Source organism: Symphalangus syndactylus, chromosome 4 (assembly GCF_028878055.3).
Source record: "Symphalangus syndactylus isolate Jambi chromosome 4, NHGRI_mSymSyn1-v2.1_pri, whole genome shotgun sequence".
Classification (NCBI taxonomy): Eukaryota; Metazoa; Chordata; class Mammalia; order Primates; family Hylobatidae; genus Symphalangus; species Symphalangus syndactylus.
In genome coordinates, this window is record NC_072426.2 from 114,347,238 (window position 1) to 114,372,403 (window position 25,166).

The following is a 25,166-nucleotide window of genomic DNA, read 5'->3' on the forward strand; positions in this document are numbered from 1 at the left end:
ATGGAAGTTGAAGTTGGCAGGGATGGTTTCCAGGTCCTAGGAGGGATGGTTTCCAGGTCCTGGGTAATAGCTTCATACCCACAGTGTCTGGGCAGATAAACATTGCAATAATGGAAGCATAAACAAAGTCTAAAGTGCCTTCTAATATGGCATAGTCATGAATGTTCCCAACCATCCCCTTAGAGTATCTTCCTGCCTACAAATTAAGCATAGACGGGCCCTGAGTAAAGCCTCCCGGGCACTAATGGTTTCCTTATCTACAGCAGCTCCAGGAGGCCACAGCACTCAATACTGTTTGCATTTTCTTTTTGCTAGCAAATTCTGTGAAACCCACAGCTCCTGCCTGGCCATGTCCAATCCTGGCTGCTCCTCAAGAGCATGTGTCAGGAGTCTCGGCTGGGCCAGGTGCGGGGGGCTAGGCCACACCCAAAGGTCTGCCAGGTTCCAGTAGGTGAGGCCAATGAATAGAGGGCCATTCTCCTTTCCTGCCTTCCTTTTCCACCTTCCCAGGCCAGCAGGCTCCATCTTTTAAATTTTCTTCATGTTCCCTTGTGAATCCCAAGGAATTGCCATTTAAAATCTTTTAGAAATATACTAGTAAATATAGAAAAGAAATCTGTCTGCCCCAGCCCATCTGGCAGGCCCCATGGTATAACTCTGCCTAGTATAAACCTGCCTGAGATAGTCCATAAGCATAGTGCTCAGTTCTTGCCAGACTGCACCTGAAGCTCATTTCACAGCCATTCTTCTTCAGAATTGCTCAAATCTCTTAATTCCCTTAGAGAACAGCAGAGCTAAGAGAAGGTTGGTGCCTGCCACTTGACTTACCTGAGAAAAATAAGGAAGCTATTATTATCCTTGGTCTTTGGACATAATTGTGATTTAACAATAAATATGATGTTTTGAAATCCATAGCACCACCTCTGCAACTCAGGGATAGGCAACAAAGTCAGGGAATACAGATGACACAAACACAAGCATCTGGTTCCATTTTATTAAAAAACAAAACCAAAAGAAATTTTGCAGTGAAATTTCCTGGAATTCACAGCCCTCATTTAAAAATCCTTATAGTTGCAATATTTTTTTTTTTTTTAGCCAGTACGTAAGAACACGATTGCACTTATTTACATGATAGTCTTCTATATAACAAAAATAACCATGTTGTAATGATTGTTTGCAACTATCATCCTTGTTTCATCACTAGCCCATTATGAGACAAGTTGATTATGCTCTCCAAGTACAAAGAGAATAAAGCAAAATAAAAGTCTGTGTCTCCTAATAGAAGACAAATTCATTTAAAGACAGTTACTTTTTTTTTTTTTTTCCAATTTCTTTGTATTTCAAGAGGGATATAAAGTGCTTTGAAAGGAGTAGGGTAGGTGCCTGAGGTGGGGAAGAAGGAAAGAAATTTATACAGAAAAAATTAAACTACACTGCCTTAACTAATCATCTCAATATGCATACAACTTTGTACAGATTAGTTTTGGGTAAAAACACTACATAATTCACTAGGACTTATTTCGGCAATTAAGAACTAACTGAAGTCCAAATTAAAGACTCCCCATGCAAATGTCATCAGGAGTGACTTTTTTTGTGATTTTGGGTCAGATGCTATATAAATCAAGGAAGCTCAATCACACAGTCTGAATATGGAGAGGACAGACAATGCCAAGATGGGACCATCATCTACGACCTGCAGACTAGCCAGAAAGACCTTGTGGGGAAGCTAAGTAGACTTTACCCCAACATCAATCATTTTACAACAAAAGCATTTTGTTGGAAGCATTTGTTTACAATAAGAGTAATTTGTGTTAGGATAGAAAAAAAGCCATTGGAATTTCCTCTTGCTAGTAGGGAGGAAGATTGATTTATGATGTCATGTCTGATTATTTATAATTGTAAATTCATTATTTGCAGATTTTTTTTCTAGTGGGAAATAATGTGCTGTACAAAGTGGTTAAAATAAGTTATTTCTTTTTCACATTTTTATAACTGGCAATTGCTGGTTATGGTCTGCAGTCTACAAAACTGGGTATCACATATGTACTGCTTGAGAGTTTCCCCTGGAAACCAGAATAATCTCCCAGCTCATGAACATTTTAAAGAACAATACCATTTTTTTTTCCAGAAAATGGATGGAATGTAACTTTTCACACATACAAAATTACTTCATTTTCTAAATGTAAGGGACACCCCTCTATAAAAATAACAGTCCCTCCCCACTCCCACCCCTACATCTCCTTCTAATTATAAAATGGTAGAACCATCTCAGATTACTAATGTGAAAGCAGGAAGTAAATATATTATGTACATGTACAAAACACATCAGTATTTCACACCATTTACATTCATATGAAAGAAGTCCTTTTATTGATCTTCCTTTGCAATTTCACAAGAATAAAGTTGAGATAACTTACAAAAACAAGCAGTCCCTTGCTTATAACTGCACGAACATTCTAGCCAGAGGCATCTTCTTTGCAAACAGAGCAACATTATCCTTCAACGTTTTGCAGAAATAAGGGCTGCCGACAGTGAGAAGATCTGTGGGGTCTCCTTCAACTTTTTAGAGTTTGCGACATTCTTTCCTCATTTGATAAACGTAGACCAAATTCTCAACTACCGAAGAAATTGTATGATGAAAGGCAAGTAACTGGTTGTTGAATTCGTGACCCAAGTCAAATTAATTTGCTGAAAGAATAATTGCGATTGCTCCAGCAGAGGGCACTCGGCCCCTTGCAATAACATCCTACTGAACAGTAAGTACCATAGATGCCAACACAAATTCAGACCGAAAAGTCCGTGTATGTGTTAGTTCTTCAACTGCTCTACTATACCCATTAGTACAGGCAACAGTTTGGTATCTTCTTCGAAAGGGCAGGATATACTATGTTTATCTAGCTCTTATACATGAAAATTCTTTGGCTATTTAAAATCTTCACATTCTCAAAGAGAACAATGTTCTGAGTTCAGTAAAGCGCTAGATTTGTCAGAAAGTTTTGAAGGAAAAGGGGACTAAACAGTAGACTTTAAAGATGGTGTGGTACTAAGGCCACAATTCATTTTTTCGATTTCAGGATTTAGTAAGGTCAATCAACAGTCTGCAAGAGAAAACCCCATAAGGTTTAATGGTTTCATTCAACCATGCAACCCACCTTCACTTTTATTTATGAGAACATTAGGAGAAAATTCAACTAGTCAATGGAAGAAACATGTGTTCATTTGGATGGTGATCAGTCTTTGGTTTATATAGCACACATGGTCCCCACATTTTCCCTGCTTCTCCAAGCCTGTCACTTCACTAAGGATAACAGACCACAGATATTTTGCCAAGCAATGACTTTGGGTAATTCAGATTAAGCGACCTTCTCTAAGGATTTTTCTCCCTCACTGTGTTCAGACATTGCAGACCTCTTAATAGATGTGTATATTTTTGTCTTATCATTATCATCGGCATATATTTATCAGGTGGCCACAGAGCAAATGGCTCTGTATTAAGTGCAAACGTCAGTGGTAGCACAGGATTAGAAGATCTTTGATCACTGAAATTCCTGAAAAAGCCACTTGATTATGAAGCATTCAAGGCAGGTGAAGAGAGATGTGATTGACCTCAGCAGGTTCTTGTAGAACAAGCAGGATTGCAATCAAATTGCTCAGTATTAAGGGGCCACGTCCAGCATCTGGACTTGCTTCATTAGTTCTCAGATGATAATTTAGAGTCAATAAAAGGTGTAGAGTAGAAGAGTGTGGCTATTGATCTGTGGGTCTTTAAAAATTAATGTTCCTATTACACAGGGTCTGGGGTTGAGTGAGGACAAAAGGAGGGAAAAGGAAGAGCTAAGGGATGATGAGAAACTCATATTAGCTTCTTAGAATTAATTTATTTTTCAGGCAATCCAGACCTTCTTTGCAATCATGAGTATTTTAACTCATGAGTATTTAATTCCTTAAAAATACAAACTCCCCAAAACCCAGGTCAGCTCTAAACCTAGGGATGAGCATTTACTTGGGGACAGTATGCACATTTTGTTAAGCACAGAAGCTTTCCAGCCCTGCTTTGACCAGCTCCCTGATCAGAGATCCTGCCATTCTCTTTTCTCACTTCCTGCAGGGTGACACTCCCATCCCATTTTAACTGCCAACATCAAACGTATTCATCCATGCAATGGCATGGATGAGGGATCTCGGTGGCCAAGAGCACTGCATGAAGAACCATGCATCCCCACCTTAGAGGGTAGTCTCTTCGTGTCTGTCAGTCTTCAGGAATTAGTGGCCCTCAGGTCACTTAAGATGAGCAAGCGCTTGTGCTAAGTAGTTAGGAAGAATGGGCATTCCATCAGGTACAGTATACAAGTTTTTCCAAGAAATTCTAACCCTGGGGGCTCAGGCGAATGAGGAGGGTCAAATGCTGAGGGTGGGAGAAAGCAGATCTAGACAGCATTCTGGAATTGTTGCTTTGCCATTATTTGCCCAGAAAACATTTATGGCAAGGAAGCCTGAAAACATGGCAATGGTTGTAAGATGGGTTGCGATACAACTGGTGATATGAGAAGTGAAAATGAAACTGACTCTTTTAGGGAGGGCATTGGTTTATAGTCAACTGGTTTGCTTCATCAGAAGTGAATATGGATATGGTTACATAGTATAAAGAAGAAAAACACCAACAACAGTAACAGTGGTAACCATGATAATGATAATAACTCTGTAGGTATAGAACCTCCAGTTTTTTTTTGTGTTCTGAAGGTTATTTCAGAGTTTCTTGCAAGAGAGAAAACAAATTAGAAAAAAAGGGGGAGAGAGAAGATGGGAAAATAATTTATGTACGGGTATACAAAGTAAGATATAGGCAGTCGGAGAAAAACAGATACAGACAGAAAAGGAAAAGAAACCTAAGTGAGAGAAGATATAAAAGTGCTACTGGAAATTGCCTCTGTGGCCTTAGTACCAGAAAAGACTGGACTCTGGCTCCACAGAGGGAGTGACTCCATATCCCAGATTTTTTGAAAAAGTTTTAATTCAAGGATTTTTTTAAGTCAGGGTGAAACATTAAATGGATAACTAAATGTCTTTTAATTTTTTATGCTCTGCAAAAATATCCATCTAAACAAAACTCATAAATAAGAATCCTATGTTAGATCACTGGCATTGATTTGGTTTTGAGAGTATGGTAGCCTCAGGGATGTCAGGGCAGTAACTGAAATGGCCACTGGGCATAGTGAGTTTTGAAATGACCAAACCCAGATCTATGAATTTCCAGGATATTTCACCAGGATGAAGGCAATGTTGAAAACAAAACAAAACAAAAAAACAAATGAACATTTTTGGACAGAGCTTTGCCTCCACGATTCTGATCATTACCATGTGATGTCAAAAATGGGTAGGTACCTTTGCCGCTTTTAATTTTCTACCTTCTCCAGACTCTACCTCTCCCTGTGTAGATGACCAGAGTTGACACTCCAGGGGATATCTAACCCTAGAGATTAAGTCAATGTTCAAAAGCTGTATTCATAGTCAGGGCTCAGCTCTTCCAAAGGGACTAGCCACACAGGAGGTAGCAGTTCCTGAAGGTGACCCTAAATTATTCTGAGTGAATGCAAATGCTCCTTTTCTTCCCCATAGCATTGGGGTGGCAGGTGGATGCTGACTTGGAGTAAAATGCTGGCTATTGGAGGTGGTCATAATTCATCAAGTAGAGACTGGATGATCACAGGCCCCCAAAGATTCTTTTTCAATAAGGCCACATAAAGTCTTGCATTTGGAGTCAATATTTCTCATTCTTTCCTCCCAAGTTCGCGAGTTTTCACTACAGCTGTGGGACTGGGGGACATTGGGAAAGGACTTTCACCAACCATGAAGAAGAAGAAGAAGAAGAAGAAGGGGTTGAGGTAAAGTTGGGTGATTTCAGTCTGGAGTTCTCTTTGGCTCCTAAGTGCCACATATCAGTCCAAGGGTTTGCCATAGAAGCGAGGGGTATAATTTTGTTTCAGCACCTAATCAGCATGGTTTGTGTGACTTTTAAGTAACAACTGGTCAGAGGAGTAACAACAAATGGTCATGGACATCAGTGATATGGTTAGAAAGTTCAAGCAGAAATTTTAAAAAGGGTTGCCTGAATCTTTATTCACTACAAAATAAATGGACCTCTGGGCCTCTCATTAGGCGACTTGGGTGGTGTCCAGTTCTCCCTGGAGGTAATTAAGGTATTAACCTTCTTTTCTTTTGTAAGGGTCAGGGGATCTTGTGAGAATACTGGAGGAACTCTAGACCTGCATTGTCCAATTGGCAGCCACTAGCCACATGTGACTATCCAAATTGAGAGGTGCTGTGAGTGTAAAAGACACAATGGATTTAGAAGACTTAGTACATAAAAGCATGTAAAACATGTCATTAATTTGCATTAGTGACATGTTGAAACAATATTAGGTTAAAGTACATGATTAAAATTATCTTTACCTGTTTCTTTTTACACTTTAAAATGTGGCTAGTAGAAAATTCAAAATTATGTCTGACTTGCATTACGTTTCTGTTGGACAGTGCTAGTCTAGACTCTTGCTATAGAAAAATGCACATCTGCAAATACACATACAGTTTGCATTTGCTTCTAGAGGGTACACACACCCTCTGACACTCATCTGTAGACTACTGGGTCTCCAGGTCAGTCTCTTTGGGGGAGGTAAAGAAGGCTATAAGGAAGAGCTGTTCCTCTTTCTTCTGAAAGAGAAACTTTCTGGTTAAGCTTTTTTTTTTTCTTTTTCTTTTTTTTCTTAAACTATCAAAGCTACAGGAAAAGCCTCCAGAAACAAACCTTTGGTAAGTAGTGAATGGCAAAGGTTCAGGGGGTTTGCAGCAGGACCTTCTTGGGGTCAGATCTGCAAGCCTCGGGTTGGCCTTTCAGACCTCTCATCGTCTATGGGGCATCCTGTAAGTGCAGCTGTGGCCAGGGCTTGTATATGCAATCCATTCCTGATTCACCTAGTTCTTGGCAGGAAGAGAAAATACTCGTTAATCAGAGGACTAAACAATCCAAAGCGCATTCTCTCTCTGGGAATGGAATATAATTTATATTTCTCTTGCTATTGAATTATCCTTCTAATTCCACTGGACTAAAGTTAATACCAGTAATACTAAAATTTGTTTTGGGCAAAGCCGACTGAAGGAGGATTCAGTGGCACAAGCCTATGCTGACTGTGAAAAATAAACACCTTTGAGATCAAGAATCCCACAGTGAGAGCGAGGATTTGAAGGTATCCAGAGATTGCAAACTCTGTGACTAACAGCAATTTTTAAACAAGGCAAAACAAACCAACTCCTACTTGGACTTAAAACTTCAATCATTTAGATTTTTATTCTCAGCACCATAGTTGTGCCAAGTATCAAAGGCTGTTATGACATGGTACATGTCAGGTAACTCTACCTCCCCAAGCTACGAAGTCTGATTGCCACAAGTCATAGCTATCTGCAAAAATTGATCCTGCCTCTGAAAGGCTCATCTGTGGTCCTACAGCCAGAGGAGCTTGGGGACTCATGTTATTAAACCCTTCACTTTGTAGACGGAGAAGCCGAGGCTTAGTAAAGCGTGTGGTTCATCTAGGATTCTCAATTCAGAGCTCTCTTCATTCCTCCTGCCTCTTTTCCCACACATAGAGAGTGCATTTCATTACAGGAAGCATTGGACTCCTAGGGAGATGAGACCTTTCTGAGGGTAATAATCATCTGCCTTCCCTTACTGTCTACTAATAAACCATCAAATAGGAAATTGGTAAAGGTGGTGAAAAAAGAGCAGCTAGTATTCTCCCTTGACCTGCACTCCATGTTTCAGCAGGCGGCAAGGATTTACAGCAGAACCAAACTCTTTTTGAATGAATATTAGTCTAATGAGGTGGAAAAGTCCCCATCAATACATAAAAACAACTCAGTGAGAAAAGCTTTCTTTCCTAGTTAATCCAAGCCGCAGCCTGGTGTTTGCCAGCTGCGTAGAGATAAGGTGATCCATCTGATTGTTCAGAGACGTTGTCAATGACCTTAGTCATCTCTGTATCTGGATAGTCTGAATATATTACAAAATTGCCCGCTGAAAAAATAGCACATTTCTGTCATAGTTACAAAAAATGAATAAAAACAGAAATAGTTTAAAAACACCATTGTGTTTCAGTATTTACTTGATACCTCTTTTCCTTTCCCTCTTTGTCTATTTCAGTCAGGATTAACTTGATCTAGCAAATTCTCATGCTGCATACTTTTTGGTTCAAATGATACAGCAAATCACACGTCATTCCTCACTTGGTATCTGGACATACTCAGGGAGCCCTGGGAAGCAATCTGCTAGGGATTCACCTAAATCCTCCCACATGGTCTGGTGAGATTCAACAGAAGTGTGTTGAAATTAAGGTAAAAGCTAGGTGCTACTGCAGCCCCCACTGTGTTTGCTATTGGACTTAAAAATGATTGGCTTTTCTCTAAAGACTCCATTTTTTACAGAACCCACTTACAGAGGTAAGAAAAAAACTGTTCTAGCCCAGGGGAAACCAATGCAACTGGCATTTTGTTTTCAATGGGAAGGAAATGTGGTATCTGGTTTTAAAACCAGCCTTACAATCACCAAAGACTGGATGCTTTGGAGGGGACTTCTGAGTTCAGAATTTCAGCCAAAGACTGTAAGACCCAGAGGAATGAAACGGCTTCCCTAGAGCTCCCTTCTCATGTCACATGGGCCCTTAATCAAGCCCGGCAAGTGGAAGCCAGTGTGATGTGGCTTAAAATAACCAGCAGTGGCCTCAGCAGATTTAGAGCTTAGTGTTGGGGTCTCTGGCAGCTGGGGTTTTTAAAGGCCCACTTAGAAGAACTTAGATTCTTAATGAAAGCTGGCCTTAGTCCATTTCAGGGTGCTGAGGCACTTCTCAAAGCCATGCACACTTCATGCTGAGAGGTCAAGACCACGTATCTGAGAGATGGAATACAAACTGATCATAGCAGGAACTGGTGCTTCTAAACAGGAACCTATACAAAAGCTGGAGTGCATCAAAGGAAAAACAAAGGAATAGATGGAAAGTAAAGTACAATAATCTTTAAAAAAATTGCCAAAGAAATCAAACAACATGCCAAAAACAAGAACAATAAGACATGGAAAGAATTGAAATGAAACTAAGAAATCCTAAAGGTGGCCTTTCAGTCTCTGTTTTAGGAGCTTCTGAAATGAATGTCTAATGGACATGGGAGTGGAAATCAGCTTTCAACTTCCCAGCTGCCAAGGCCACAGACTGCCATACAGATGGAGAAACTGCATCCTGATCGACAAGACTTTGGATATTGCTTTTCGTCAGCATTCTTGAACGGAGCGCCCTGGAGTTGCCAAGGTGATCTGGAGGTGTGTGTGTGCTTGGTCCAAGTCTTGGAGCACTCCTCCCTTCCTTCCCCTTGGGTCCTACTATCTCTTTTCTTCTGGATTTGTCATTTCAAGATTTCACCTCTTCACAGTCCTGGTCAGTGGAAAGTTCTACATCAGACAGTCCAACTTCCATTGCCATGATCAAGGAAATGTCAGAATCACTGCTTACAGCTGGCTCCTGCTCACCTGGGAGGAGAAAGCAAAGTTCACAGTGAACACCAAGCTATATCTTTGCATGCTGGTTATTTCAGTACAATTGCTTGTAATAATATTTCTTTAAAGGCCAAGAGAAGGTATTATAAAAATTGGGTATTCTGTAAAAACTCTAGTTAAAGCCTCATGTCACATGGGTCAAAAAGTTAAATGTAAACAAAAGAAACTAGAAGAATAAAATATGTCATCTAAGGATATGTCTTAGTAGGAAAATACATATCTACTATAAGTTGGGCAAGAAATTCTATTTAGAAAAGTAATTGGGCAATCCACAGAAGAAAAGGTTGTTACATATGCGTAACATTTAAAAAGTTAAACACACGTAAAATAAAATCAAAAGGCATATCAAACTCAGGAATTTGCAAAAAATTTCACAGAGGTTTCTATTCTTAACATACAGAAAGCTTTTAAATCAATAAGAAAAACAGTTCAATAGAAAAATGGACAAAGGTTACCATTACACAATTCACGGAAGAGTGTAATATAAATGACCAGTAAATATAAGGTAAAGACAAGATATCCTTTTTTGTCTTATGTAATCTTCACTCTTTAAAAGAAGATAATATTACAGTTAAGGGTACACTGAGGTAGGTAGGTACATGATACACTGCACATAGAACTGTGAAATTTTCACTCAGTAATTTCTGAGATGTATCATAGAGAAATAACTGGAGATGCAAAACTATTCAATTAAGCATTATTTACAGTGGCAAAACATTGCAAGTAACTTAAAGTCCAACAATAGAGAATATCTGAATAAACCTATTACTTCTAAAGGACAATGTTGTTACAACCATTAAAACGACGTTTTCAAAGAATTTATAGTTACATGAGAAGATGTTCACAGTATACTGTTAAGTGAAAACAGAAATATTTAAAACATTGTATGCAGTGGGGTCAATAGAGAAAGTTAAATGGAAGCAAGGAAACCAAAAATGCTAATGAGAGTCATCTCTAGTGTTGGGATTTATATTCATTTTCTTTTAACATTTTTTTCAGTTCTCCCAAATACTCTTCAATGAACGTATATCACTTAGTCATTCAAGACATTATCTACTGTGTCCCTACTGCACACTAAGGATTATGCTAGAGGTTATGGATATAGGGGAGAGGAAGACGATCCCTATCCTGAAGGAGCTCATTGTCTGGTGGGCAGGTTGACCATTCACTAGGCTATTACAACACAGTGAGATAAGCACCAGGATGGAAGATGTACCAGGTATTACAGGAGCAGGTAAGAGAGCTATGTAACCATATACTGGGTGCAATGTCTAAACTGAGTCCTAAAGGATAATCTGTATTATAGCCAGATGAATAAGAAGAAATAATCCTTTAAGCAACAGCATGTACAGATGGCTGGAGGTGATAGGGAGCTGTGGGCAGGCAGATATCAGAGGGTTTTTAATTTGACTGGAATGCAGAGTCAAGCTAGGGAATATGGACAGAGGAGGCCAGAGAGCTGAGCTGCAAGCTGCATAAAGGCAGGTTTCAACCCAAAAGGTCTTGTACTTTCTCTTACTTTGCAGAAGAAATATGCAATTAAAAAAAACCAACAAAAATGTATAAGTACTAAAGAATAATAATGGTTATAATACTTTTGTTCTGATAATCACTAATGTAATTTTTTCATGTTGTGGCACAGTTAAGAAAAATACCTGAGTTTCAAGGAGGACAGTGAATTCCTCAGATGTTTTAAAGGAGACAAGAGAACTAACAAAGAATTATGGCCTGAAGAATCAGTTTTATAGAAATGGGGTATTTCTCCTTGAAGAGGTCCTTCACATCCCTTGTAAGTTGGATTCCTAGGTATTTTATTCTCTTTGAAGCAATTGTGAATGGGAGTTCACTCACGATTTGGCTCTCTGTTTGTCTGTGATTGGTGTACAAGAATGCTTGTGATTTTTATACATTGATTTTGTATCCTGAGACTTTGCTGAAGTTGCTAATCAGCTTAAGGAGATTTTGGGCTGAGACGATGGGGTTTTCTAGATATACAATCATGTCATCTGCAAACAGGGACAGTTTGACTTCCTCTTTTCCTAATTGAATACCCTTTATTTACTTCTCCTGCCTGATTGCCCTGGCCAGAACTTCCAGCACTATGCTGAATAGGAGTGGTGAGAGAGGGCATCCCTGTCTTGTGCCAGTTTTCAAAGGGAATGCTTCCAGTTTCTGCGCATTCAGTATGATATTGGCTGTGGGTTTGTCATAGATAGCTCTTATTATTTTGAGATACGTCCCATCAATACCTAATTTATTGAGAGTTTTTAGCATGAAGGGCTGTTGAATTTTGTCAAAGGCCTTTTCTGCATCTATTGAGATAATCATGTGGTTTTTGTCTTTGGTTCTGTTCATATGCTGGATTACATTTATTGATTTGCGTATGTTGAACCAGCCTTGCATCCCAGGGATGAAGCCCACTTGATCATGGTGGATAAGCTTTTTGATATGTTGCTGGATTCGGTTTGCCAGTATTTTACTGAGGATTTTTGCATCAATGTTCATCGAGGATATTGGTCTGAAATTCTCTTTTTTGGTTATGTCTCTGCCAGGCTTTGGTATCAGGACGATGCTGGCCTCATAAAATGTGTTAGGGAGGATTCCCTCTTTTTCTATCGATTGGAATAGTTTCAGAAGGAATGATACCAGTTCCTCCTTGTACCTCTGGTAGAATTTGGCTGTGAATCCATCAGGTCCTGGACTCTTTTTGGTTGGTAAGCTATTGATTATTGCCACAATTTCAGAGCCTGTTAGCTCAATGAAATAAAAGAGGATACAAACAAATGGAAGAACATTCCATGCTCATGGGTTGGAAGAATCAGTATCGTGAAAATGGCCATACTGACCAAGGTAATTTATAGATTCAATGCCATCCCCATCAAGCTACCAATGACTTTCTTCACAGAATTGGAAAAAACTACTTTAAAGTTCATATGGAACCAAAAAAGAGTCCGCATCGCCAAGTCAATCCTAAGCCAAAAGAACAAAGCTGGAGGCATCATGCTACCTCACTTCAAACTATACTACAAGGCTACAGTAACCAAAACAGCATGGTACTGGTACCACAACAGAGACATAGATCAGTGGAACAGAACAGAGCCCTCAGAAATAATGCCACATATCTACAACTATCTGATCTTTGACAAACCTGACAAAAACAAGCAATAGGGAAAGGATTCCATATTTAATAAATGGTGCTGGGAAAACTGGCTAGCCATATGTAGAAAGCTGAAACTGGATCCCTTCCTTACATCTTATACAAAAATTAATTCAAGATGGATTAAAGACTTACATATTAGACCTAAAACCATAAAATCCCTAGAAGAAAACCTAGGCAATACCATTCAGGACATAGGCGTGGGCAAGGACTTCATGTCTAAAACACCAAAAGCAATGGCAACAAAAGCCAGAATTGACAAATGGGATCTAATTAAACTAAAGAGCTTCTGCACAGCAAAAGAAACTACCATCAGAGTGAACAGGCAGCCTACAAAATGGGAGAAGATTTTCGCAACCTACTCATCTGACAAAGGGCTAATATCCAGAATCTACAATGAACTCAAACAAATTTACAAGAAAAAAACAACCCCATCAAAAAGTGGGCGAAGGACATGAACAGACACTTCTCAAAAGAAGACATTTATGCAGCCAAAAAACACATGAAAAAATGCTCATCATCACTGGCCATCAGAGAAATGCAAATCAAAACCACAATGAGATACCATCACACACCAGTTAGAATGGCCATCATTAAAAAGTCAGGAAACAACAGGTGCTGGAGAGGATGTGGAGAAATAGGAACACTTTTACACTGTTGGTGGGACTGTAAACTAGTTCAACCATTGTGGAAGTCAGTGTGGCAATTCCTCAGGGATCTAGAACTAGAAATACCATTTGACCCAGCCATCCCATTACTGGGTATATACCCAAAGGATTATAAATCATGCTGCTATAAAGACACATGCACACGTATGTTTATTGCGGCACTATTCACAATAGCAAAGACTTGGAACCAACCCAAATGTCCAACAACGATAGACTGGATTAAGAAAATGTGGCACATATACACCATGGAATACTATGCAGCCGCCATAAAAAATGATGAGTTCATGTCCTTTGTAGGGACATGGATGAAACTGGAAAACATCATTCTCAGTAAACTATCGCAAGGACAAAAAACCAAACACCGCATGTTCTCACGTATAGGTGGGAATTGAACAATGAGAACTCATGGACACAGGAAGGGGAACATCACACTCTGGGGACTGTTGTGGGTTGGGGGGAGGGGGGAGGGACAGCATTAGGAGATATACCTAATGCTAAATGACGAGGTAATGGGTGCAGCAAAACAACATTGCACATGGATATATATGTAACAAACCTGCACATTGTGCACATGTACCCTAAAACCTAAAGTATAATAATAAAAAAAAAATCAACCAACTACAAAAAAAAAAGAAATGGGGTATTTTACAGGGAAATATCCAACCTAAAGACTTAGCTCTTATTTGTTTCCTAGATCCATAATTGCAGGAAGTTCATAGCAATGTAACAGATTAATGGTTAAATGGAAATCCTGGAAGCAGCTCTATAAAGATAGAAGTCTTTGGTATTTAAAAACAGTGGCATTCAACAAATAGTCAAGAAAACTAGTCGTTTAGAAAAAAGTGAAACTGGATCTGTGCCTCACACTTCACTACAAAATACATTCTAAGCTGGCTATATATGATCTCCCATCTTCATTTTATGTGTGTGTGCGTGTGTGTGTACTTCCTTTTCATTTATCTTCTCCAGAGCCACCTGGTGCCTTTGATCCCTGACCTTAGGGGAATTCTCAAGTGCAAACTGTGGTGGTTCTCCCTTTCCCCATGGCTGATTTGTGCTTGTTTTCTCAGCAGGGTGGTGGCGTGCTGTTGTGCAGGGTGTGTACTGCACCACTCCAGAGCACAGCTTCACTCTGGAGTCTGAGTGAGCAGTGGCTCCTGAAGTGGGGCAGGACACAACCCACACAGCCGGATGCAGGGGCTTGCTGTGTCTCCAGTCTACTAAGTCATGGACCATTCATCTGTTTATTGCAGTTGCCTAAATTTTGTTATTGTCTCTTCTTGCATTTTCGCTGTCCATGTCGTGCTCTGTCTTTAAAAAAAAATCCCTTCACTGTGGTTTTTGTGGAATTTCAGGAGAGAGTGGGAGTGACTTCATATGGCAGGTCCACTCTTTTTACTCAGTGCTCTCCTTAAACATCATTTTTACAGTAAGAACTCTCTCTCTTTCTCTCTCTCTCTCTATATATATATATATATCCCCACACACTTTATACTTATGAGAACTGGGAATCTATCTTACTTAATACTATATTCTAGCATCTGCTATTAGTAACTGCATGTGTTATTTTGTAAAAATTGTTTTTCTCCTTTAGGGCTGAAGTTTAATTGTCTAGAAAATGAGAATTTGGACTGGATGCATTAGAGTCCTTTCCAGTTGTTGTTTATGCATGTTTATGTGTTGATGCCAATCTAGTACAGGGCCTCCTACATAGTGGGTTCCTGATGAATAATTATTAGATAGAATGACCACTGAGAAACAAAGTTGCCTTTTTTTTTTTTTACAATTTTTCAAATTGTTTTTATTTTTGCAATTTTTTTTCTTAATAAAAAAAGGGCTGCTATTGTATATTTAATACAAGTAGGCACGAATGGGAGAATTCCCACTTGGAGGTGTAATGAAAGCTGAAATCTTATTCCTGGAGATAAAAAATGAGAGCTGTACTTTACAGGGAATTTAATTTCCACTTCTTTTCTTGCAGTGGCCCATCAATCAACTCGGCTCACAGGAAGCCAAAATTTTCAGCTCACAATTAAACTGGAAGTCAACCAAAGAGCTCATCATGGAATGAATTTATGACTTTCATATGGGTCCAGCAAAAAAAAAAAAAAAAAAAGCACAGATAAAGAGCTGACTTAGTTACAGTTCTATAGAAACAGAACTCACTGCTACCTACAGTGGCAGCTTCTCACCTTCATTCTGGCTTTGCAGCCACCAGCCTCAGCAGATTCCATAGATTCATTCACACCTTGGTTTTTTCTAAATGGGAGTGTGTGAACTGAAAGAAAAAGGGGCCACAGGGACTGATGTAACTATGAGCTGCTGAAATCATGGTGCTACTTTGGAAATTAAGACTTTACTATACAGTGCAAGGCAAAGGTGAATTCAAGTAAATGAAAATAGAGAAATTTACAAAAATGGTTCAATTTTTATGATATAACATTGCACCAATATCATCTAATCATTTTCCATTTAAAAACTTGTTTTTAAAATAATCTGAGGATGTGAAATTATTCTAAGTATGTTCTATGTTTTTAATCAAACTTGGTTTGTTCCATAATTTTTAACAGTTTTTATCATTTAATCAAGGCAGATGTTTTACTTTGAGGCTACAATAATACGAATGAAAACTTTGTCAGCAAAATATTTAGAAGGTTTTCTGTAGGTGGTACTAATTGGGGACTATAAGTAGCTATTAACAACATAAATGTCGACTGAATTTGCCTCCTTCTCTGCAAAAACTAACAAAAACTAATGTAAAAGTAATATTAGCCCTCATTTGATACAACCACTCTTTGACGTAGGTATTTTTATTAAAGTTTATAGATGAAAAATACTCTTAGTCCCTTTGACATAGTAGGATCATATCTATTTGATATACTGTCTTCTTTTGGTTGTCACATATTGTAAAACATTGAGAGATTTAAACAGGAGGTAATCTGATTTGCCTAACATTTTAAGAGGTCACTCTTGCTGTTACAAGAAAAATACTGGCACTACAATGGGCAGAAGGAATCCAGTTAGGAAACTATTATAGCAGAACAGATGAAACATGGTGGCTTGTTGTGGTGATAAGGGTGGAGATAAGGGGACAAATCAAAGAATGATTTTGGATGAAGGATCCACAGGAAATGATGGACTAGCCAAGGGCAGTAAAAGAGGAGAAAGTAGAGAAAAATTCCCATGTTTTTCGAGGAATACAGATACCATTTATTGAGCCAGAGAAACTGGAGAAGAAGCAGGTGTTAGAACTACATCAAGAGTTCAGGTTTGAATATGGTATGTTTGAGATGCTCATAAGACATCCAAGGTTGATGTGGAGTTGGCAGCTAGATACTTGAGTCTGGAGTTCAGAGGAGAGGCCGTGACTCCCAATACATTTGGAAGTCTTCAGTACAGAGAAGGTATTTTAAACCACAAAAGAGATGAGAGTTTTTTTGTTTTTTTTTTTTAATAGGAAGTGATTGTAGCATGAGAAGATAAGGCCAGGGACAGAACTTGAAGAAACCCAAACACCTAGAGCCAAAGCCTCAAACTGGTGACCCTTGATGCAGTTTTGTTTGGCCTGGACAATGTTTTGTTTTGTTTCAAATGTGAATTAGTTACCAATATTTGCAAGTCAGGACATTTCACATACAAATTTATATTTGAAATTTGTCTTTGAAAAAGGAAGATACGGTAATACCTGTCTGATTCCCAGATGGACACCACTGGTGGGAGCTGAGAAAGAGCTGTGCCGTTAGCCCAAGGAACACAGGCTCCAGGTCATCACAGTCACCAAATGGGCTACATCAGTGGTTCACACTGCTTGCCTGGCCTGTGCAGACATTTATTTGAGTTTGAAATCTCATAGTTAGGAGGAGAGCAGAAGAACAGCAGAGGAAGGTAATCCCCGCAAAGAGCCTGAAAATGGCCAGGGATGGTAACAGGAAAACTAGAAGAATATAGTGTCATTGACTCATTTCCTCATTTTCCTTTAAATATACTCCTTCATCTTTTATAAATAAAATCCATACCCAAGGAAAAGAGAGACTATAGTATTACTGGATTGGCTAGGATGGACTTAAAGAGTGATCCCAAGTCATCTCATTCTCTGTCTTCAATCTTCTTATCACAGTGTTACAGAGTGTCTGATTAGATGGAGCAGAAAATACTGTATTTTATTATTTTATTTTTGAGACAGGGTCTCTCTCTGTCGCCCAAGCTGAGTGCAGTGGCATGATCTCAGCTCAGTGCACCCTCTGCCTCACAGCTCAAGCCATCCTCCCACCTCAGTCTCCCAAGTAGCTGGGACCACATACGTGTCCCACCACGCCCAGCTAATTTTTGTATTTTTTGTAGAAACAGGGTTTCATTGTTGCCCAGGCTGGTGTTGAACTCCCGGGCCCAAGCAATCCTCCTGCCTTGCCCTGCCAAAGTGCTGGGATTACAGGCACGAGCCACCATGCCCGGCCTATTCTATTTTAAAGGGAGTTTTGTGACCTACTTTGTTCTCAAAACTATTGCTTTAATGTATTTCCACTTTAATTCTGAGTAAAATCCATCAGTAGCCTAAACTGTGGTTAACCAAATAATTCTCAGTGGTGGGGTTTATTAATTCCATTTAGTCCATAAATTATTGATATCTTTGGTTTATCTCTTTACTCTTAAATACATAAAATGTTACCTGAAGACTCACAAGTTTCCCTTTGTGAAACAGGCATTGCAGTTGTAGTTCTGCTGTGGTTTTGATATAATTGTCGATAACAGTGGGCCCCATGACTGTTCAAGTTCTTTCCAACCCTGAGAAGACAAGACTCTGAAATCTGCCCTGTTCAGTGCTGGGCATATCCAGGGCCTTTATCAATTCCCTGGCGCAAGCTCATTCCATTATCAATGTTCCCATGTCAGGATCCTGCTGCATTTCTTCATAAAGAGGAGGCACTTGGTAAATATTTCTAGAACTGAGATAAAATTGTAGTTGCTTTCTGGCCACATAGGAAAGTTTTTTATTTTAAGAGCTAATAACAGTATTAATGCTTACTGAGTACTTAGTCCATGCCAAGAACTATGCTTTATTTTTTTGAGACTGGGTTTCGCTCTCTCGCTTAGGCTGGAGCTTAGTGGTGCAATCATAGCTCACTGGAGTTTTACTCTGCCACCTAGGCTGGAATGCAGAGGCACAGTCTCGGCTCACGGCAGCCTCTGCCTCCTGGGTTTAAGCGATTCTTCTGCCTCAGCCTCCTGAATAGCTGGAACTACAGGCATCTGCCACGACACCTGTGCAGCCTCTATCTTGAGCAATTCTCCTGCCTCAGTCTGTTGAGTAGCTGATTTTATTTTATTTTTTTAAAGTAGAGACAAGGTCTCACTATGTTGACTGGGCTGGTCTTGAACTTCTGATCTCAAGGAATCCTCCCTCCTTGGCCTCCCAAAGTGCTGGGATTACCGACATGAGCCACCATGCCCAGCCTATGCTGAGTTCTTTAAATAATTTAATATTCTTAATTAACTATGACATGGAAAGTATTACTATTTCCATTTTCAGGTAATAAAACCAAGGCTCAAAAAGGTTTAAAATTCCACAGCTTACATAATAGTAAGAGTTGGAAACAGAATGCAAATCCTGGTTTTATCTGACTCCAGAGTCCATGAACTTGACCATAATTACTTTTTTTTTTTTTTTTTTTTGGTGAGTGACAGGGTCTTGCTCCATCACTCAGGCTGGAGTGCAGTGGGGTGATCATAGTTCGCTGCAACCTTGAACTCTTAGGCTCAAGCAAGCTTCTCACTTCAGCCTTCTAAGTAGCTGGGGCTACCTGTTGGCATGCACCACCCATATCTGGCTAATTAAAATATTTTTTTTTTCACAGAAATGGAGTCTCACGATGTTGCCCAGGCTGGCTTTGAATTCCTGGCTTCAAGCCATCCTCCCACCTTGGTCTCCAAAGCACCAGGATTACAGGGGTGAGCCACCATACCTGGCCCATAATCTGTTCTTGAGTTGAGATTCTTAACCTAAGGATTAGTGATTTGTAGGGTGGGGCTGGAGGATTAGGCATTTAAAATTACATACACACTTTTATAGCTACATATAGGCCTTTTCCCGGTAGTTTTCATCAGATTTTCAAACTCATGAAAGGCTAAGAACCATTCACTTAAATGATTTTGCATCCCTGGTGAGTTGGATAACACATTACAGTAAGCAACAGAATGGCTTGGTTTTGTTTGTGTTTTTTTCTTTAATGCATATTTTGGTTTACATTCCACAGCTATGTGTTCTATTAACTTGACATGATAGTTTTCACATGAAGTCACTGCTTTCCTACTTAATTGTTTCTTTATGGTGGTTATTCAAAGCTAAAGCAGAAAACTATCCTTCCCTGAATGAGGTTTATTTACTCACTCTACTGCTTGTCTTATGAAAGAAGGCACAGACCAGTAGCAGGCTGGCATAAGTCCTCTTCTGTTAGGAATTAACAAACATTGCTCTTAGAATAAATGCTCTCTGTTTTGAGAGAAAATAAGGTGGTGGTGAATATAATCCCCCAGGTGGCCTATTCTCCAGGAGGTCTGGTGTTTGCATGCTGGGAGTTGCTCTGCATTACACAAAAGCTTATTTTTCCTCATGTACTTGAAAAGTAAGGTTTCAAAGAAAAATGGCATCTTTCTGTCCACTGCTACTGATGCTTATCTTCTTGAAAATAGGGCATAATTTCCAATCAACCCTGTATTGTACAAGAGCACCATAGGGAAGGCACTTTCAACTACATTGGTTGAATTATAATGTTGCTGTCTTTTCATCTCAGAATGTGAAACTCCCTTCAGGCTGGGGCAGTGTCTATATAGCCTATCAGTATGTTAGTGGGAAAGTTAATTAGACTTTAAATGCAGCATGTTTGCAATAAGGAAATGCATTCCTTTGAATTCTTTTGCTTAGCAAGAATTTCTAAGGACATAAACTACTTCCCATTTGGTTTATGTTTTCCCATTTATGAGTGGCCTCTGATGTGAGAATGGCAAGGTCTCTGGACCGCTTTCCTCAGAGGGTATGCAATAGGGTGGATACTAATAGCTAGGACGGACTGGCTCCTTCCTACATGCCAGGCATTTTGCTATGCCTTTAAATATATCACATGTCACCCTCACAATAATACCGCTATGATGGCTTCACATGTTATAGGTGAGGGTGAGCACATAGAAGATGGAAGAAATGGGATCTCAACCCGAGTCAGTGAAATTGACAGTTGCACTATTCTGGAATGGCAGAGCTACTAGAGTTCTATTTGGCTGCTGTGTTGCTCTTACAGACAAGACTCAGCCACATTTGGAAACCCAGCAGGCTTATGATACAAATTCATCCATTTGGCCAAGTGACTTCTAGAATTGTTCAGATATAACTGACACTTTTGCCTTTTCAATTCCCGCTCCATAATTTCAAATATATACATCTTGTGGTCAAATTAGGAAAATTCTTTCTCACCTTTCAGATGGGGAAGTTTAAAACGTTTTTATTTGGATTTGGTGAAGGAGAATTCCCTGTATATTAAATTAGATCACATAGTTAGGATTTCACTTTGCTTTTATCTCTTTGCTGTTGGTTTTCTTTCCCTGTGACACTTCACCTAGCAGGGGAAAGATTTTCTCCAACTGCTCAAATTCCTTACTGATTTCCTTGGCAGTTCATTCATTGAGTCATTCCTTGCTAAGTGCCAAAAGAAGAGGCAATGTGATTTTTACCTTAGTTTTACATTTGTTTTTGCAGGGAAGGAGGCAAAATCTAGTGCACATTGTGTTGTCAACAGTTTCTTTACAATGCCCAGTTAGTACCACATATAAAGAACCTTAAACATTAAGCATAATATCTAGTAGATGAACGACTTTTGATGAATGTAAATATGATTGGTATGAAAAAGGAGTGTAAAAGAGAAAGTTGCCAAATGGATTGAGAGAGATAGGCAGAGTTCATACATATTTATCCATTTCTGAAACTGTATAAAATTATCTATAGACCCCATTTATTCATTCAACAATTCACTTACTCTTTACTCAACAGGTGTTTATTGAGCGTGTATTAGGTACACAGCACTGCTGATGAACCGTGTGGAGAAAAGAAAGATGACCTAAATACGGGCTCTGACTTTAAGTTGAATTTGATCTACTAAAAGAGATCAGATTTGTATCTATAGAAATGTAATACAAGGTGACATGTGCTAAAAGAGAGGTGTAAATAAAATGTTAAGGAAACAAAGGTGTGGGGAAAATATCACCTCTAAATGGGTAACCAAGAGGATTCATGAAGTAGGTTACATGTAGGCTGGCAGTGAGGATCTGATTAGTATTGGGAAGTATGGAGGTAAGGGGAAATGGAATTCATTCCAGAAGGGCCAGCATGACTATAGCAATCATCAAAGCAAATTTCAAGGCATGTGGATGGTTTGACTTGCCTGTGGCTGAGTGTATGAAGGATGTGGAATGGTTCGGACAGGTCACTGTGGCTCCTGAAGTGTTGGCTGTGGTTTCAATCAGATCAGAGGGAGAAAGATTCTCTATATCCCCATCAACACTTACTATTTTATGTTTATTTTTAAATTTTATTTATTTTTAATATTAGTCATCCTAACAGGTTAAGGTGATATCTCATTGTGTTTTTTTTCAACAGAATCTTGTTCTATCACCCAGGCTGGAGTGCAGTGGCGCAATCTCGGCTTACCGCAACCTTTGCCTCCCAGGCTCAAGCAATTCTTCTGCCTCCGCCTCCCGAGTAGCTGGGATTACAGGTATGCACCACCATGCCCAGCTAATTTTTGTACTTTTAGTAGAGACGGGGTTTTACCATATTAGCCAGGCTGATGTTGACCTCCTGGTATCAAGTTGATTCACCTGCCCTTGGTCTCCCAAAGTGCTGGGATTACAGGCATAAACCACCGTGCCTGGCCTCATTGTGGTTTTGATTCACATTTCCCTGATGATCGGTGATGTTAAGTATCTTTTTTATGCTTGTTGGCTATTTGTACTTCTTCTTAGGAAAATTATCTATTCAAGCCATTTGCCTATTTTTCAATAGGGTTATTTATTCTGTAATTTGAGTTGTAGGAGTTCTTTGTGTATCCTGGATATTAACACCTTATCAAATATATGGTTTGCAAATATTTTCTGTCATTCTGTAGCTTGTCTTTTCACTCTGTTGATTGTTTACTGTGCAGAAGATTTTAGTTTAATGTAGTCTAATTTGTCTATTTTTGTTTTGGTTGCCTGTGCATTTGGTGTCATTTCCAAGAAATCCTTACCAAATACAATGTCATGAAGCTTTCCTCCTCCTGTTTTCCTCTAGGAGTTTTACAGTTTCAGGTCTTAGATTTAGGTATTTAATTCATTTTGAGTGATTTTTTTGTATGCTTATGCTCTAAGATAAGGGTCCAATTACTTTGTTTTGCAATGTGGATCTCCAGTTTTCGCCACACCATTTTTTGACACTATCCTTCCACCACTATGTAGTCTTGGCTCACTGTTGAGGATTATTTGACCATATACATGAGGATCTCTATTCTGTTTTATTGGTCTATATATCTGTCTTTATGCCAGTACCATATTGTTTTGATTACCATCACTCTGTGATATGTTTTGAAATTAGGAAGTGTGAGGCCTTCAGTTTGTTCTTCTTTCTCATGATTGTTTTGGCTATTTGGAGTAATATGAGTTTTAAGACTGTTTTTCTGTTTCCATACAAAAAAAATGCCACTGGGATTTTGATAAAGATTCCATTGAATTTACAGATTGCTTTGGGTAGTATGGACATTTTAACAACATTGTCTTCCAATCCGTGAACATGGGATATCTTCCCATTTATTTATGTCTTAACTTTTTTTTTTAGCAATGTTTTATAGTTTTCAGTGTACAAATCTTTCACCTTGTTCATTAAGTTTATTCCTAAGCATTTTACTTTTTTGATGCTATCATAAATGGAACTGTTTTCTTAATTTCCTTTCATATTGTTACTGTTCAGAAATTCAACTAATCTTTTATGTTAACTTTGTACCCTGCACTTTGGGAGGCTGAGGCAGGAGGATCACTTGAGCCCAGGAGTTCAAGACCAGCCTGGGCAACATAGCAAGATCTTGCCTCTACAGATGAAAAAAACTAGCCTGGCATGGTGGCACATGCCTGTGGACCCAGCTATTTGGGAGGCTAAGCTGGCAGGATTACTTGAGCCGAGGTTGAGGCTCCAGTGAGCTGTGATTGTGCCATTGTACTCCATCCTGTGTGGCAGAGCAAAATCCCGTCTCAAAAAGAAAAAAAAATTTGCACCTAGAAACTTTGACTTTGCTGAATAGTTTATTAGTTTTAAGAGCATTTGAAACGTGGAATCTTTAAAGTTTTCTACATATAAGATCATGTCATTTTGTGAACAGAGATAATTTTATTTCCTCCTTTCCAATGTGGATGCTTTTTATTGATTTTTTTCTTTCCTAATTGCTCTGACTAGGACTTCCAGTACTGTGTTTAACAGAAGTGGTAAGAGTGAGCATTCTTGTCCTGTTCCTGATCTTGGAAGAAAAGCTTTCAGTTTTTCACCATCTAGTATGATGTTAGCTATAGACTTTTCATACTTGGCCTTTCTTATGTTGAGGGAATTCTTTTATTCCTAGTTTGTTGAATATTTTTATTATAAAAGCATGTTGAATTTTTTCAAATGTATTTTCTGCATCAATTGAGATAATCATGTGATTTTCATTCTTTGTTCTGTTAATGTGGTATATTACATTGACTGATATTTTTGTATATTGAACCATCCTTGCATACCAGGGATAAATCCCACTTGGTCATGGTATATAATCTTTTAATGTACTGTTTAAATTGATTTCCTCATATTTTGTCAAAGATTTTTACATCAATATTTATTGGTTATATTGGTCTGTAATTTTCTTGTAGTATCTTTGTCTGGATTTGGTATTACGGTAATACAGGCCTCATAAAATAGTTTAGAAGTGTCCCCTCCTCTCCAGTCTTTTTGTTTTTTTTTTTTTTTTTGGAAGAGTCTGAGAAGAACTGTCATAAATCCTTTTTTAAATGTTTGGGATAATTCTCCAGTAAAGCCATCTGGTCCTGGGTGTTTTGTTTATTTATTTGTTTATTTATTTATTTATTTATTTATTTTTAACAAAAGGTCTTCTTATTACTGGTTCAATCACCTTACTAGTGATAGATCGGTTGAAATTTCTTATTTCTTCATGATTCAGTAGTAATAGATTGCATTTGTCTAGGAATTTATACATTTATACATTTCTTCTAGGTTATTCACAGTAGTCTTTTATAATATTTTTTATTTCTTTGGCATTAGTTGTAATGTCTCCTCTTTAATGTCTAACTATTCAAGTCTTCTCTTTATTTTAATTAGTCTAAGGTTCTGTCAATTTGGTTGATCCTTTCAAAACACAAATTGTAAGTTTTGTTGCTTTATTCCATTGTCTTTCTATTCTCTATTTCATTTATATCTGCTCTAATCTTTATTATTCCCTTGAAATTCTGCTAATTTTGAATTTGGAATTTGGTTTGTTTTCTCTAGTTCCTTGAGGCATAAAGTTTGCTTCTTTGAGATCTTTGTTTTTTAATGTAGTCATTTATTGATATAAACTTTCCTTTGTACTTTTTTTTTTTTAAGACAAGGTCTAGCTGTATGGCACAGGCTGGAATGTAGTGGCATGATCTTGGCTCACTGCAACCTCCACCTCCTGAGCTCAAGCCATCCTCCCACTTCAGCCTCTCA

General features: G+C 38.7%; 1 protein-coding gene across 1 annotated transcript in view; it reads right to left on the bottom strand.

The window, feature by feature from the left end:
* Nucleotides 1-980: 980 nt before the first annotated feature.
* The window catches only part of RNF150 (ring finger protein 150), a 284,499-nt gene continuing 260,313 nt past the window's right edge, over nt 981-25,166 (bottom strand). The window contains exon 7 of the mRNA XM_055275981.2: nt 981-9,568. Coding sequence (XP_055131956.1) covers nt 9,450-9,568 — 119 coding nt within the window. The 3' untranslated portion in view covers nt 981-9,449. The remainder of the gene's footprint in view (nt 9,569-25,166) is intronic.